The sequence below is a fragment of the Labeo rohita genome, chromosome 10, assembly GCF_022985175.1.
Source record: "Labeo rohita strain BAU-BD-2019 chromosome 10, IGBB_LRoh.1.0, whole genome shotgun sequence".
NCBI lineage: Eukaryota > Metazoa > Chordata > Actinopteri > Cypriniformes > Cyprinidae > Labeo > Labeo rohita.
Window position 1 is genome coordinate 4,212,276 of NC_066878.1, and position 16,231 is coordinate 4,228,506.

The 16,231-nt window shown below is 34.3% G+C and overlaps 1 protein-coding gene across 1 annotated transcript; it reads right to left on the minus strand.

The window, feature by feature from the left end:
- Positions 1-1,067: 1,067 nt before the first annotated feature.
- On the minus strand, positions 1,068-10,576 carry LOC127171588 (uncharacterized). Its single transcript, XM_051120328.1, has 7 exons — positions 10,055-10,576; positions 6,337-6,621; positions 2,248-2,520; positions 1,843-2,169; positions 1,604-1,693; positions 1,444-1,506; positions 1,068-1,346 (listed from the first exon to the last, which is right to left on the minus strand). The coding sequence occupies exons 1-7, from the start codon at positions 10,122-10,124 to the stop codon at positions 1,306-1,308; spliced, it is 1,149 nt and encodes a 382-aa protein (XP_050976285.1). The 5' UTR covers positions 10,125-10,576; the 3' UTR covers positions 1,068-1,305.
- Between the last annotated feature and the right edge of the window lie 5,655 nt (positions 10,577-16,231).

A 16,231-nucleotide genomic window follows, 5' to 3' on the forward strand; every position in this document is an offset into this window, starting at 1 on the left:
TACATGTATTTAAATTATATATATATATATATATATATATATATACACACACACACACACACACACACATATTACGTATTTTTTATTTTCTATACATTCCATTTATATTTTATACAATTTTTATCAATTTTTTATTTCGAGAAAACAATTATAAACTTGTATATATGTGTGTGTGTGTGTATATATATATATATATATATATATATATATATATATATATATATGTATATATATGAATTTCTTTTTAATATTTATTTTAAACATTTATTTTACATTAAACCATTTTTTATAACAACTGAAACATTAAAAGGTTGTTGGAACTTTAAAAAAAAAAAAATATATATATATATATATATATGTATGTATATATAATTTATATATATATGAATTTCTTTTTTTTTTCTTTTTTGTTTATTTTATATATTAGAAACCTTCCCTAAAGATGGGAATGGACATTTTTCGCACACTGCAAAGTATCAAAAGTGAGCATGTGTGTGCCTGTATGTGTGGCCTTACCTTTAGTAATGATGATACCAGATACCCAAGTCCTAAGAAAAAGCACAAATGCAGCACACAAACGCAGCAGTTCCATGACAGTCTGACTATGCTGCACCTTCTGGTCAGTATCCTTAGATGCCACAATCTTTCTCTCTGTACCAGTGCATGTGTCCTGAAAGTGTGTGCGCGTGAGAAAGGGGGAGAGAAAGACCCTTGTGGACATATCAATTAAACCGGTCAATGATTAACCAACTGGTGCATGAGTGGACATATAGTGACCAGAACTGGTCTGGCCATGTAACAGGTACAGTTAAGCAGAGGATGAAGAAAAAAGAACCAACAAGTGAATTTAAACCTTGAAGTGGACTGGTGTGGTCTGTACAAAAATGTGCATGTTGTGGTTATTATAATACTAAATAAGTAGATATTTCAACATTTTACTATTAAATCTTTTATCCTCACCCAGGCTAAATGATAGATAGATAGATAGATAGATAGATAGATAGATAGATAGATAGATAGATAGATAGATAGATAGATAGAGAATAATTGACATTTTCTTATTTTTTATTTTTCAAAATAAATTATGCAAAAATATTTACTCAAAGTACAGTTAAAAAATACATTAAAATGTTTTCTTATGTCATTTTACCAAACTTTTTCTCACAAATAAGAAATAAAGAAGACTGTATAGAAATAAAGTCCCATCAGCTGGTCTTCCAACTTGTATTTCATACCGGTTTCTCTCTCATAATAATATTTTGCTCTCTTTTCTCCATGGCTAACTGTGAGAACCTGAAGGCTGTGTCATAATTGACTTCCTGCGTGTGGCTCTTCTGATGTTTTATCTATGAAAGACAAAAAGAGCATTTAGTTGCAAGAACTCAAATCTATATTCAAATCTAATTCTGTTATGTATTAATTATAAAAAACACAAGACAGTACCTGGGTTCATGCTTTGCATTTCCGCATCCTCTTGAATACTTTCTTGTTTTCTTTTTGACTTTGCTGCACACATAAATATAACGGACCATTACTATAGACTGAATGCATACACTAAACACAGGTGAAAATATTATACACCAAGTTCTGTTCACTGTATTACCTCTGTATCTTTTTATAATTAAAGCGACTGCAAGAAGAGCGATTAATCCTGCGACGATACCCAACATCCACAGATTATATTTAAGGGAATCTACAGAGAAAAAGAGAGCAAAAGTGTTAAATCAAGACAGATGTTGCAGTTAAAAAGTAAACTGCCATGATGTTTTAGCAGGAAATGAGTTCTAGGTTTGGTCCAACAGATGAATTAATGGATGGATGAGTTCATGGATCAGTGGATACCTTTCCCCTGCCTGGAGGATGAAATAACAACACGGCTCTGTGTCAGATGCCGTGTGTTTGCTCCTAAGAAGGCACATGTGTAGATTCCAGAATGTTCTGAGCCGACAGGCTTCTCCAGGGTTAGTGAAACATCCCCTTTCAAAGCGTCGTCCTCCTCTATTTCCACGTGATCCCAGGAGCTGCTGGATTTATGAGTCCGGCTGTCGTACGTTAGGATATCTGTGGTTTTATCTGCTGCCGTAAAAGTCCAGACGACAGAGAAGGACTGAAGGTTCTTGGGAGCTTTACATGGAATAACCAAGTCTTTTCCTTCAGAGCCGGAAATTTCTGTGACGTACATGAGACAGCGTTGGTATTATCACTTTTATAACACATTATACACATTATAGTGTGATTAAGTTTTACCTTGCAGCTGTAATGAAGCTGTCCATGACTGTGTTCCGTATTTGGAGGTGATGTTACATACATAAATATGATCAAGGCTGTTGTTCTGCTGTTTTAGGGTGCTCTCTACTGTAAAGAGGCCCTTGTCGGCAGGAACCATGCGGGTGATGGCCTGCAGGGAAGTTAACCTGGGTTTTGAGCTCCAGTGCAGCACCGGTGCTGGGTAGACGTCTTTAGTAGAGCACTGAATCAGGCCAGAGGGATTGATGTCAATGGAGATCGACCTGATTGGAGCTGAAGACATCAAAAATAAATAAATATTCTACAATTAAATACAAATATTTAAAAAATAATAGTGTAAAATTAAAAATGTACAATTTAATAAAAAATATATAATTACAATTTAATAATTACTCAGTCACAATACAGCCATTGTCAGATCAGAATTGGCCATTAACTATTTCCTATTTTTTTAGGCCTATCAGCTTTTATTACAGTTTTTCTCAGTCGCTTTGGTGCATTTCTCAAATCATCCTTAACATTTGCAAAGAAGTATGTGCATTTCTCAAAACAATTTGTACAAACAGCACAACACAATGGATTACCTGCAAAAGTCTGTAACTTACTCAAAATCTTTAGTTCATCTATCAAAAGTAAGTATGCATGTCAATGAACATATCAGTGCCATCAGAATGAAAAGTCCTTGTGTCATTGTTCACAAACAAGATAGTCAAAATGCTTAGTCATGTTGTCAATCAAACAGTGTGCTCTATTAGCATTACCTGATGTAAACTATAGCAAGAGTTTGCATGACAGTTACTGTATTGAAATGCAGAAGGCTGCAATTCTTATGTGTGTCATATATCCATTTCAAAAGTACAAATGTACACATTACTGTATGTGAGATATTGATTGAAAGAGACTGGATAGGACAAAAAAAAAGAAAAAAGAAAAGAAAAAAACACATTACAGAGTCATTGTGATAGACAAGAAAAAGAAATATCCTTGATAGTACACGTACATCACTCAGACGTCTATTTTACATCTACATTTACATCTGCAAGATTTATTTTTAGAGTGTTCGCTCATCTGCACGTTTCCTACCAGGTGTCAAATAGACTTTTATTAGATGTCTTTACTGTAAGATGTTTATGTTTTAGAGCGTATGTAAAACTGACATCTTACAGATGTCTGTCAGATGTTTGTACATGGCAGATGCACAAAAGCGAAAATACAAAATTAGAAAGGCAAACACAGGAATCACCCCTTGCTTTTGCATACAGCACTGTATGAGGAATTTCAGAAAACTGGTTTGTTATTGGTTAATCTACATTCCCTTATTAGTGAAAGTCAAGATTCACCTGCACAATGCATGGCAAATTTACAAATAGACTAACAGGAATGTGTAGAAAATATACTTGACAGTTTATGACAACTATATCAGTCATTTTGCATTTAATGACTTATACGATGAACTAATGACTATATGTTTTGAGGGGTAAGACTATTGCACAGAGAACTATATAATACATTTTGAGCAACATGACACTAGCAACTGATAATGTAGGAAAACGCAGACAAATGTACATAATCAATTGCATGAATGTACCAAAGCAATCGCAACTTGTTCAAATAAATGAGAAACTGCTATTATGATGTGCACAAGTGACTAGATGATGTGGAGGTTGAACAAGTAGTTTTGAGAATTTCATTTCAGATTTGAGAAATGCACCAAAGCGACTGAGAAAAACTGTAACTTAAAGGAGAAGTCCACTTCCAAAACAAAGATTCACATATAATGTACTCACCCCATGGTCATCCAAGATGTTCATGTCTTTCTTTTCTCAGTCGTGAAAAAGGAAAACATTTCTGTTGTAGTTTAAATGCGGCTTCAAACTATCCCAATGTGGTTGTAAACGATCCCAGCTGAGGAATAAGGGTCTTATCTAGCAAAACGATCTGTTATTTTCATAAACAAAATACAGTTTAAATATTTTTATTCTCAAACGCTCGTCTTGCCTTGCTTTCGTTGAACTTTGTGTATTCTGGCTAAAGACAGTTAGGGTATGTCAAAAAACTGCAATCGTATTTTCTCCCTCAACTTCAAAAATAATTTCAAAATCATCCTACATCACTGCAGAAGTACCGACCCAGTCTTTGCAAAGTGAACATGCAAAGAAGATCAAACACCCTTAACAAAAAAGGTAAAACAGCGATATAGGACGATTTTGAAGTTGAGGGAGAACATGAGATGGGAGTTTTCCGACATACCCTAACTGTCATGACCCGGAACAAAAACAGTTTAGGCAGAGTGAGACAAGACAAGCGTTTGACATTAAAAAGTATATAAATTGTATTATTTTTATTAAAATAACCGATCGTTTCGCTAGATAAGACCCTTCATTCTCGGCTGGGATCGTTTACAACCCCATTTGGGATCGTTTGAAACCGCATTTAAACTGCATTTTAAAAATTCAAAATCGGGGCACCATATCAGTCCATTATATGGAGAAAAATGCTGAAACATTTTCCTCAAAAAACAATTTCTTTACGACTGAAGAAAGAAATACATGAACATCTTGGATGACAATGGGGTGAGTACATTATATGTGATTCTTTGTTTTGTAAGTGGACTTCTCCTTTATGAATGCTCATCACAGATTTTCACTTTTTAAGAAAATTAATGAAGAGTATTTTTTGTGCTTCAAATAAAGCAAAAATAAATAAACAAAAAAACCCTGCCAGCTAACCTAATAAAAGAAGCTCAAAAGCATTTGCGTTTCAGCAACAAATGATAATAATACAAAAATTTAAGAATTATTCAGTGCGTGAGTGAACTTCCCCAGTGAATCAAACTGAATCGCGAACCATTTTAGACCGTTTTGCAATTCAAAAGTGATCAAAAGAGCGATTCATTTGCGAATTATGCATGGCTTGTTCGATTTCAAACAGTTGCTAGAAAACACACCAAATAATAATCTAAAGACGATTCAGTGCGTGAGTGAATCAAATGAATCAAACAGAATCGCGAAACATTTTAGACCTTTTTGCAAACCCGTTTGATTAAAAAAAGTTCAAAAGAGTGATTCCCTCGCGAATTATGCATTACTTGTTCCGATTCTAAACAGCTGATAGAAAACATTTTTACGTTTTTAAATGAAATACGAATTTTGAATAATGAAAATTAGTTTGTGTCTGCTTATTCTATTCGCCAGTGTTTGAACCATTATAGAAGAAACCGCATTTTCCGTATTTCATTTCTAGGTTAAAAAAACGAAAAACGAATGGACGCAAAAGTACACGGAACGCATCGCTTGCTCTGATTCTAAACATTTAATAGAAAACATACAAAATAAGAATCTAGAGACGATTCAGTGCATGACTGAATTGTCCCAATGAATCAAACTGCATCGATGAATCGCGAACCATTTTAAATCTCTTCAAACCCTTTTGATTCTATAGATCAACGAGCGATTTATGCATCGGTTGTTCTGATTCTAAACAACTGAAAGAAAACACACACATAAGAATTTTAAGACGACTCAGTGCGTGAATGAACCGTCTCAGTGAATCAAACTGAATCACAAACCATTTTAGACCTTTTTGCAAAACCGTTTGATTCAAAAGTGCGATTTATTCGCAAATTATGCATCACTTGTTTTGATTCTAAACAGATAGAAAACACATATATGACATGATTGCTTAAATGTTATTAAGCAAAACCACTCTCAGGTAATCTCCACTGGCAACGAACTACATGAAATCTACATTAGATTAAAAATCAATATCGAGCTACATTAATATGTAATCGGATAGCTTAGGTATGCATAAAAATCGAATTTGGACTGACAGTCTGAGCAAGGCTTAAATTACCCCGTTGGTGCTATAAAAGTCGGTTAATTGAATGAATCGATGACTCATTCCACAAAAAGACTCGGCATCTAGGCCTACTCTAACAAATCACAGAACGAGTCTGAATGAATCTTTTCAGTGAACCGATTCACAATAAAAATTAGTGGGGAAAAGCAAAAACTACGCTAACCTCTCACCAACAACTACTAATCACAAACAATACATTTAAAATAAAGTATTCCTGCAAGAGAAACAAACCTTCCACTGTTGCAAGAACATATGTCACGGTTACATTGTTGACCACACATTTGTAGCGTCCTTTAGTCCTCGTATCTACTTTTTGAACAAGCAGAGATGCGTTGCCATCAGAGACTCTGTCGCTGGACAGCCACACACTGCCATTGCTGAGCCTCTGTCCCGTCTGCCGTAAACTGAGTATGAGCGCCTCCTGCTGGTACCACTGGATCTTCACATCACCATCAGACGGCGTGAAAGAACAGGGAAGAAGGCAGTCTTCAGAGAAGATGCAGGTCACACGAACCTCTGCAAATAAACAAAAAAGCTTTCAGATGTTTAAGCATGTACGAGAAACCTTAGTCAGGTCAGGTTATAACTTTTAACTTCTTTATACTAATTCAACATGTTTGGACAATTAAAATACATTTAGGAATGCATTAGCATTGCATAATAAAAAAACACCAAATAAAACAACATTTGCAAACAAATTAGCTAGGTTGATAGGTTTGTAATCAGTGTTGATAACTAATTTTCAGGTGCAGTTCTAAAGATTTGTAAATCTAGCAACCAAATTGCTTTGTTGGCAACATTGTAACATCTCTACCCCCCTATCCTAACCACATGCTGCGTGGGTGTGCATGTGTTCAAAACGCACATATGTGCTATCTTACGTACGTCCTCTAAGTGAGATCTGCTGCCCCTATTTGCTGTCAGCCTTTTATGTTTGTGATTACAATTGTATGTTCACCCATAACATCGCTAAGACGACATCTATCAGTAATGACCACTTATGACTGATTGTTTAGCATTCAACACACTCACCTTATCAGACTCTGCTAGAAGATTGTTGGGCTATAAATACAAAACAAATAGAGCAGCAGCAGAGTGCATGACCTTTATGTTGTGACACGGTCGTGACTTTGCATGCATTGTGAGTCTGAGATTGCACTAGACTATATCTTTGTCTACAAATTAATCACATTTGTCGCATTTTTGGTGTGCCAAAATCCTCAATGCAACAGTTAAAGTGTATTGGGGCAGTTGTGGTTATACTTCCGTTTCTCATCTTGATGACATAGATGCAATAATTTCCTTTATGCTAGGTGTCTAGACCTATTATAGAGAGTCCTTAGAGAGATCTTGGCTTGTTGAAAATTCACAGTGACAGTGTAAGTCACAAATGACAGGCCAGAGTGAATTCTAGCAGAGTCACTCATCTCCTTCACTCACAGGCTCTATAACAAGGAGAGGCTCAAAAAGTCATTAGCTGAAATTCTGCCTCCACTTGAGATCTAAGAGTAGCATCTACTTTAATTACATAATAAGGTATATTTATAACAAGCATTTATCTTTCCTGGCATCTTTTCAGTCTGGCTGATGATCTGTTGCTGGAATAATGCACATTTGAAACGGGCAGGTTCACTAAATAAATAATTAAATAACACACACTTGTTTTGATTTCTTGTTACTGTTAACTAAACAAAATAAATAAAGCTATTACAATTTAAGTAAGTGAAACAAAGTTAAAATAAAATAAAATATAAATATTAGATTAAAAAAAAAGATCAGTCTTGCCTTGACAACTAACTGAAATGCATACATTTAAGTACTAAAATTGCTAAAACTAAAAGTAAATGCTAATATAAAATAAGTATAAAAAAGCACAATAAAAAGAATTCAAAATGTTAAATAAAAAGTTCAGCTAAAATGAGAAAGAAAAGCATTTGCAAGTCAGTAACAAATGATTTAAATTTAAAGACAATTCACTGTCCCAGTGAATCAAATTGAATCGTGAACCATTTTAGACCTTTTTGCAAATCCATTTGATTCAAAAGAGCGTTTTATTCGCAAATTATGCATCACTTGTTCTGATTCTAAACAGCTGATAGAAAACACATGAAAATAAGAATTTAAAGACGATTCAGGGCGTGAGTGAACTGTCCCAATGAATCAAACTGAATCGCAAACCATTTCAGGCCTTTTTGCAAACCCTTTTGATTCAAAAGAGCGATTAATTCACAAATTATGCATCGCTTGTTCTGATTCTAAACAGCTGATAGAAAACACAGAAAAATAAGAATTTAAAGATGAATTCAGTGAGTGAGTGAACTGTTCTAAAGAATCAAACTGAATTGCGACCATTTTAGACCTTTTTCCAAACCAGTTTGATTCAAAGGAGACAAAAAAATAGCAATTCATTTGTGAATTATGCATTTTTGTTCTGATTCTAAACAGCTGATAAAAAAACACACAAAAATAAGAATTTTAAGACAATTCTGTGTGTGAGTGAACTGTCCCTATGATTTAAACAGAATTGCAAACCAATTTAGACCTTTTGGCAAACCCGTTTGATTCAAAAAAAGACCAAAAGTGTGATTCACTCGTGAATTATGCATCGCATGTTCTGATTCTAAACACACAAAAATAAGAATTGACAGACGAATTCAATGCGTTAGTAAACTGTCCTGATGAATCAAACTGAATCGCAAACCATTTTAAACCTTTTTGTAAACCCGCTTGATTCAAAAGAGACCAAAAGTGTGATTTACTCGTGAGTTATGCATTGCTTGTTTTGATTCCAAATAGCTAATAGAAAACACACAAAAATAAAAATGCAAAGACGATTCAGTGCACGAGTGAACTGTCCCTATGATTTAAACTGAATCGCGAACCATTTTAGACCTTTTGGCAAACCTGTTTGATTCAAAAGAGATCAAAAGAGCAATTAATTTGTGAATTATGCATCACTTGTTATGATTCTAAGCAGCTGATAGAAAACACACAAAAAATAAGAATTTAAAGATGATTCAGTGTGCGATTCAATGTCCCAGTGAATCAAACTGAATTGAGAACCATTTTTGCACACCTGTTTAATTTAAAAGAGATCAAAAGATCAAAATTATGCTTGTTCTGGTTCTAAAGCTAGAAAATACACACATGGCATGATTGCTGAAATATTATCAGGCAAAACTACTTGCAGGTAATCTCCACTGACATAAGGAAATCCGTTTCCATTTTTGTGCAAATCTGATTGAAATATGATCATATTTAGCTAGTCTGAACTGCAACAAACTACATGAAATCTACAATTACAAATCCATTTCGAGCTGCATTTATTTGTAAAAATAAACAGAAATAAATAAAAAACAACAATAAAAATAAACAAAGCACAATAAAAAAAGTTAGTTAGTTAACACTGAAATGGAAAAAACAAATTCAAAACATTAATAAATATTAAAGTAGTCTATAAATACCACTAAAATAACACTGCCTGATTTATACTGAACCTACATAATAATTTATGACATTTAAAACAATCATGATGGGTAATTAAAAATTGTTTTAATTTGAGTACTGGAAAGAATTCCTAAGGAGAAACTACCTAACAACTAAAAACAGATGTCCATGGATGATCTTGCCAACATTCACGTCTTATTCCATCCACTTGAATTACATAATAAGGTGTATTCATAAACTGCAAGCCTTTCCTGGCATCTTTTTAGCCTGGCAGCTGTGACATACAAACATGAATTGCTAAAACGTGGCCTAACTGAAAATACTGAAATCAAAGCAGATCAAGAGCAAAAAGTAAAATAAAATTACTCACTTTAGATGAGCAGTTCAGAACTTTAAATTGCTTGATTTAAGGAAAGTGGTATTCTTGCAAATAAAAATTAAAAGCATACTGAAAAAATTAGCTAAACGTTACTTCAAAAATCACAATAAAAGTTAATCTTACCTGGAACCTTACACGCCACTAAGGAAAACATCCATAAAACAACACAAGCACCACAGCGGGTCCTTGACATTCTCCCTCACAACAACGTATTGAAGCAAAGTAAGAGGTGTGGGACTAAATGAGAAGAGCAGACAGAAAGAAAACTGCAGAGAAGATGAGACTCTTGAAAGAGTCTCTCTCAGGAACGTAATCAGACACTGTTCCTCTTTACTGCTTCAAAAAAAAAAAAAAGGTAGCAGCTCCTGGGTCCACCTGAATGAAAGTCTTTGTGAATATAAAAACAAAAAGAGAAAGTAAACAGAAAAAGTTCCTCAGGTGATTTTTGAATACTGCCTCTGCTGTGCTGTGAACTTGCTGTGGGTATGAATGACAGAGAAAGAGCAAGAGAGAGAGAGAGAGAGTGGGAAGACAGGTTTCCACGCCTCTTTCGTAGATCATGAGTCACTAAAAGCTGAAACCCTTTGACGCCTACCACGTACTCCTGTGCATAACTTTATAATAACCTTCCCACATCGCCCCAGGCCAACCTTTCTGAAGCTCTTGGTCTTTTATCACCACCTTGTTCTTTGTTGAAGTTTCGCTAAATATAGACATGCTGGAAATGTCCTTGCAACCTTCTTGCCCAATTTGACAAAGACTGTGGCAAGCATGTGTACTTAACTAGTGGTGAATTGCAGTAACCCTGATGGTTAGTAATAGTTATGACACCAGAACATGAAACAGTCGTTTCCTTCCTGAATGCCCTACAGATGGCCCAATATGTTTTTCTGCTTGTCATTCCACACTGAGCTCCATGACAGATGTATAATGCTTAAAAGGAGTTTACACTTAGAGTATTTACAGACTTTGACAGAGGCAAGTTGTCATACTAATTTTACAGGTTTGCCAAATGCATAGACTTGAGATGTGAGGAAGTGCTTTACGTGTTTGAGCTGATCAAGTGCCAGCAGGCTGCAGCAGGAGTGTGGTCCGTGTGTCTGCTGACATGGCAGTGATGCGTCAATTCTCCCAGCAGAAGCAGTCCAGTAAATACATTCCTCTTGACTTCAGTCGCACTGCACACAAATGTGATCTATCTATCTATCTATCTATCTATCTATGTCTATCTGTCTATCTATCTATCTATCTATCTGTCTATCTATCTATCTGTCTGTCTATCTATGTCTATCTATGTCTGTCTATCTATCTATCTGTCTATCTGTCTGTCTGTCTGTCTATCTATCTATCTATGTCTATCTGTCTGTCTATCTATCTATGTCTGTCTATCTATCTGTCTATCTATCTATCTGTCTGTCTGTCTATCTAACTATGTCTATCTATGTCTGTCTATCTATCTATCTGTCTATCTGTCTGTCTGTCTGTCTATCTATCTATGTCTGTCTGTCTGTCTATCTATCTATCTGTCTGTCTGTCTGTCTATCTATCTACGCCAACAATCATGCAAACTCAAGATGGCCTTACTGAATATTAGAGCTTTGAATAGCAAAACGTTCTTTGTGAATGATCTGATAACTGATCATAAACTAGATTTTATGTTGTTGACTGAGACTTGGTTGAGTACAGATGGATCAGTATCTTTAATAGAAGCTGCACCACCAAACTATAGTTTTAATTTTGTAAATCATAACGGGAAAAAAGGAGGTGGTCTGGCAGCTGTCTATTGTAATTCTTTTAATTGTGAACATATTGTACTTGGCACTTTCGCCTCTTTTGAGTACTTAGCGATTGTGGTGAATGCTCAGTCAAAAATGATGATTTTAGTAATTTATAGACCACCTAAATACTCAAATGTTTTTTTAACTGAGTTCTCAGAATTGCTTTCTATATGTATTACTACGTATGATCAGGTTTTATTAACTGGTGATTTTAATTTGCATGTAGACAATGCTTCTGATGAGAACGCTATGTATTTTATGCAACTACATTCTATGAACTTCACACAACACATCACTGGAGCGACACATAACCGAGGACATACATTAGATTTAGTTATCTCAAGAGGACTTAATGTAAATATTAGTCGTCAAGTTGATGTATCAGTTTCAGATCATCAGTGCATAATTTTTGAAATTGAGACCTCTATTTCTAAATTAGAGTTAGAACCCAATTTCATTAAAAAACGCTACATTAATGAAACAACTGCTGAAAGGTTTGCTATTGCTTTGAATGAACTGTCCGTTCCCCCTGAGACATTAACTGTTGATGAAAAGGTGATTTATTTTAACAGTAATATGAGAACTGCGTTGGATATAGTGGCACCAGAAGTTATCAGGAAAAAATCAGTTAAAAAGAAAGTACCGTGGAAAAATGAGCATGTGCTAGACCATAAAAGAGTTTGCCGTAAAGCAGAACGTTTGTGGAGGAAAACTAAATTAACGGTTCACCTTAATGCTCTTAAACAGTTGATTGATAGTTATAATAAAACAGTACGCAGTGAAAGACAAAAGTATTTCTCAAGTATGATCAGAAATAACAGTAACCCGAGAATTCTTTTTCACACAATTAATCAGCTTTTACATTTTTCCCCCGCATCAAATGGACCTGTCAATGCATCTTTGTCTATATGTGAAGAATTTGCCACATTTTTTAATACAAAAATTACTGATATTCGATCTAGTATATCCAAGAGATTAGGTCCAATTCAGGATTCTGCACTTTTTAGCCCTCAATACACGATGAACTCTTTTAATAAAATAAACAAAGTTGAGTTACATAAAATATTAAGTTGTTTAGGTAATGCCACATGTGTTCTTGATCCTATTCCCACTTCTTTCTTTAAAGAAGTTATTGAAAATATATATTTAATAATTCTCGATATTGTAAATCTCTCATTAGCAACAGGCGTTTTCCCTGAAACATTTAAAACAGCAGTTATTAAACCACAACTTAAGAAGCACAACTTGAATAGTTCAATTCTTAGTACTATAGACCCATCTCCAATCTACCTTTCATGAGCAAAATTTTAGAAAAAGCAGTTTTTAAACTGATTTGTCATTGCTAGACCTTTTTTATTATTTTCTTTTTTTTTATTTTAAATTGCTGTCATTTGTTAAATTTGTATTATTCTTGTCCTTATTGCTGGGTTTTTTTATTGTTCTTTTTTATTGTTTGTTTGCTCTCTGTAAAGCACTTTGAGCTACATACAAATGTATGAAAAGTGCTATATAAATAAAGTTTATTATTATTATTATATTATCTATCTATCTATCTGTCTGTCTATCTATCTATCCATCTATCTATCTATCTGTCCATCTCTCTCTCTCTCTCTCTCTATCTATCTATCTATCTATCTGTCCGTCTCTCTCTCTCTCTCTCTCTATCTATCTGTCTGTCTGCCTATCTATCTATCTATTTATCTATCTATCTATCTGTCTATTTATCTATCTCTATCTGTCTGTCTATCTATCTATCCATCTATCTGTCCATCTCTCTCTCTATCTATCTATCTGTCCGTCTCTCTCTCTCTATCTATCTGTCTATCTATCTGTCCATCTATCTATCTATCTATCTATCTATCTATCTATCTATCTATCTGTCCATCTCTCTCTCTATCTATCTCTCTATCTGTCTGTCTGCCTATCTATCTATTTGTCAATCTATCTATCTGTCTGCCTGTCTATCTATCTATCTATCTATCTATCTATCTATCTATCTATCTGTCTATTCATCTATCTGTATCTGTCTCTGTCTGCCTGTCTATCTATCTATCTGTCTATCTATCTCTATCTATCTATCTATCTATCTATCTATCTATCTATCTATCTCTGTCTGTCTGTCCATATATCTATCTATCTGTCCGTCTCTCTCTATCTGTCTATCTATATCTATCTATCTATCTATCTCTGTCTGCCTGTTTGTCTATCTATCTATCCATCCATCTATCTCTGTCTGTCTGTCTATCTATCTATCTATCTGTCTGTCTGCCTGTCTATCTATCTATCTCTGTCTGTCTGTCTATCTATCTATCTATCTATCTATCTATCTATCTGTCTGTCCGTCTCTCTCTCTATCTATCCGTCTCTCTCTCTCTCTCTCTCTCTCTCTGTCTATCTATCTATCTGTCTGTTTCTTCTATTTTTTTAGATCAAGTAGTTAATAAACAGTTTTAAAAGTATATTTCCACCTTTTCAAATATCAGAATATCCATAGCTACTTCACAATTTTGTGATCAAATCGATATCAGCTCTCCTGTCATACAGTATTTCACCACAAGGGAATGTTTACGGAATTTGTGTTGATAAACTAAGATGAAATGTGATTGTGGAAATTACCCTTTCACTGTGACTGTGAAGCAGATTTTTATACTCTTCTTCTAATGATTAATGATCTGAATAGGGAAGGATGATCCAGGTTCAGTGTAAAAGAGCAGCTTCCTCTAGATCCACAGAGGCACGTGCTCGTCTCTCTTAGATGCCAGCACTCTTCTGTGCCCTCAATCAGACTCTAATCCTGGATTAGAGGAGCATGTTACTGCTCTAGGATTACTCTTCTGCTGCCTGCAATTTTATTATTGATTGTGTGCCACTGTGTTTCATCAGATACGCGATTTGAATACTGTTTATTCTCCTTTATAGACATAGAATCTGATTATCTCTGTTTTATTCTAATGCTTCTGTCCCAGGGAATTTTATTAGAACTATAGATTTAAACTTTTTCCCTCTTCTTGTCATTAAAACTACTGGATACTTTTTCATCATGTGTTTTTTTTTTTTTTTTTTTTTTTTTGCTTTGCCCTTGTCCCAAACCAAGACTTTGAACTGAAAAATATCAGAATCCATCAAAAACCTTTTTTTTAAATCATGATAATTTAAACAGAATGAAATCAAACTATTCTGACATTTATTGTGCAACACTTATTTGCATATAATTTATATTATATATTATATTATCAGTAATCGGTAATATTTTTTTCTGTGAAAATTTATATATTTTTATCTGTATATGCCTGAACACTAGCAACTGCCTAAAAAACACCTAGAATTAACTTTTTCATTAAAAGGAAGAGATTAACTTTTCCATTAAAGGGCAGTATTTTTATAATTGCCTTATTACAGTTTTTCTCAGTCGCTTTGGTGCATTTCTCACAACACTATTTACATTTGCACAACATTTACTTCAACCTCCACAACATTTAGTCATTTGTGCACATCATAGTAGCAGTTTCTCATTCCTTCCAACAAATTGCAAATGCTTTTGGACATGCATCAATTGCTTTCATACAACTCTCTGCTGTTTTATAACATTATCATTTGCTTATGTCATGTCAGTCAAAATTAACTAAACTTGTGAATGCTGAATAGTCATTCCATATAAAACTAATAGTCCTCATTTCATTGCTTGAGTCATTACATACAAAAATGTTGAACTAGTTGTGAAAATCTGTCAAGCAAATTTTATAAAAAAATTTAAATCTTTTTTTTCCTGAAAATGTCTTCTAAATTGAACAATTTCTGCAAATGTGCATGAATGATTTACATACCTATATGTTGTAGGTTCAGTTCCAATATGTACTGCAATATTGTTTACAATTGTGCACAGCTCTACCCAAAGGGAGTTTATGTTTGTTGTAAATAAGGGTGTATTTATTCGTTTGCACAATGCTTTGAATAAATTAGAATTGCAAAGAGCATATGAAGTAAAAATGTGAAACATACATATTCAGTGTCTTGTACTCAGATACCTCACTAAATACAGTAATGTCTAGCTTTACTGTAGTTTTCAAATGGCTGTGCAAATAGTATATAGTGCTGTCTTGAGCATTTTCAGGAAGTGTCACCAAAATCTGACTTTTTTGCATAGGAAAAAATTTACAGAGTAAACTGTCATAATGAAAACATGACAAAGCCATTTGACTATCTTGTTCATAAACAATGGTGTCAGGACTTTTCATCTTGATGACACTGACACTTTCATTGACATGAATACTTGCTTTTGAGGAATGAGCTATCCATTTTGAGCAAGTGACACGCTTTTGCAGGTTATCAACTAGGTTTTGCAGTTTGTACTAATTGTTTTGAGAAATGCATTAACTGTTGTGCAAATGTAAATAGTGTTGTGAGAAATGCACCAAAGCGACTGAGAAAAACTGTAAATACAGTAATGTCTAACTTTACTGTAGTTTTCAAATGGCTGTGCAAATAGTATAGTGCTGTCTTGAGCATTTTCAGGAAGTGTCAC

Excerpts from the sequence above, each read along its gene's own strand:
- LOC127171588 (XM_051120328.1), bottom strand. The coding sequence starts at position 10,124 with ATGTCAAGGACCCGCTGTGGTGCTTGTGTTGTTTTATGGATGTTTTCC. Across the intron at positions 1,694-1,842 it reads ATCCTCCAGGCAGGGGAAAG|ATTCCCTTAAATATAATCTG; the intron begins GTATCCACTGAT and ends TTTTCTCTGTAG. Across the intron at positions 1,507-1,603 it reads AATTATAAAAAGATACAGAG|CAAAGTCAAAAAGAAAACAA; the intron begins GTAATACAGTGA and ends TTATGTGTGCAG.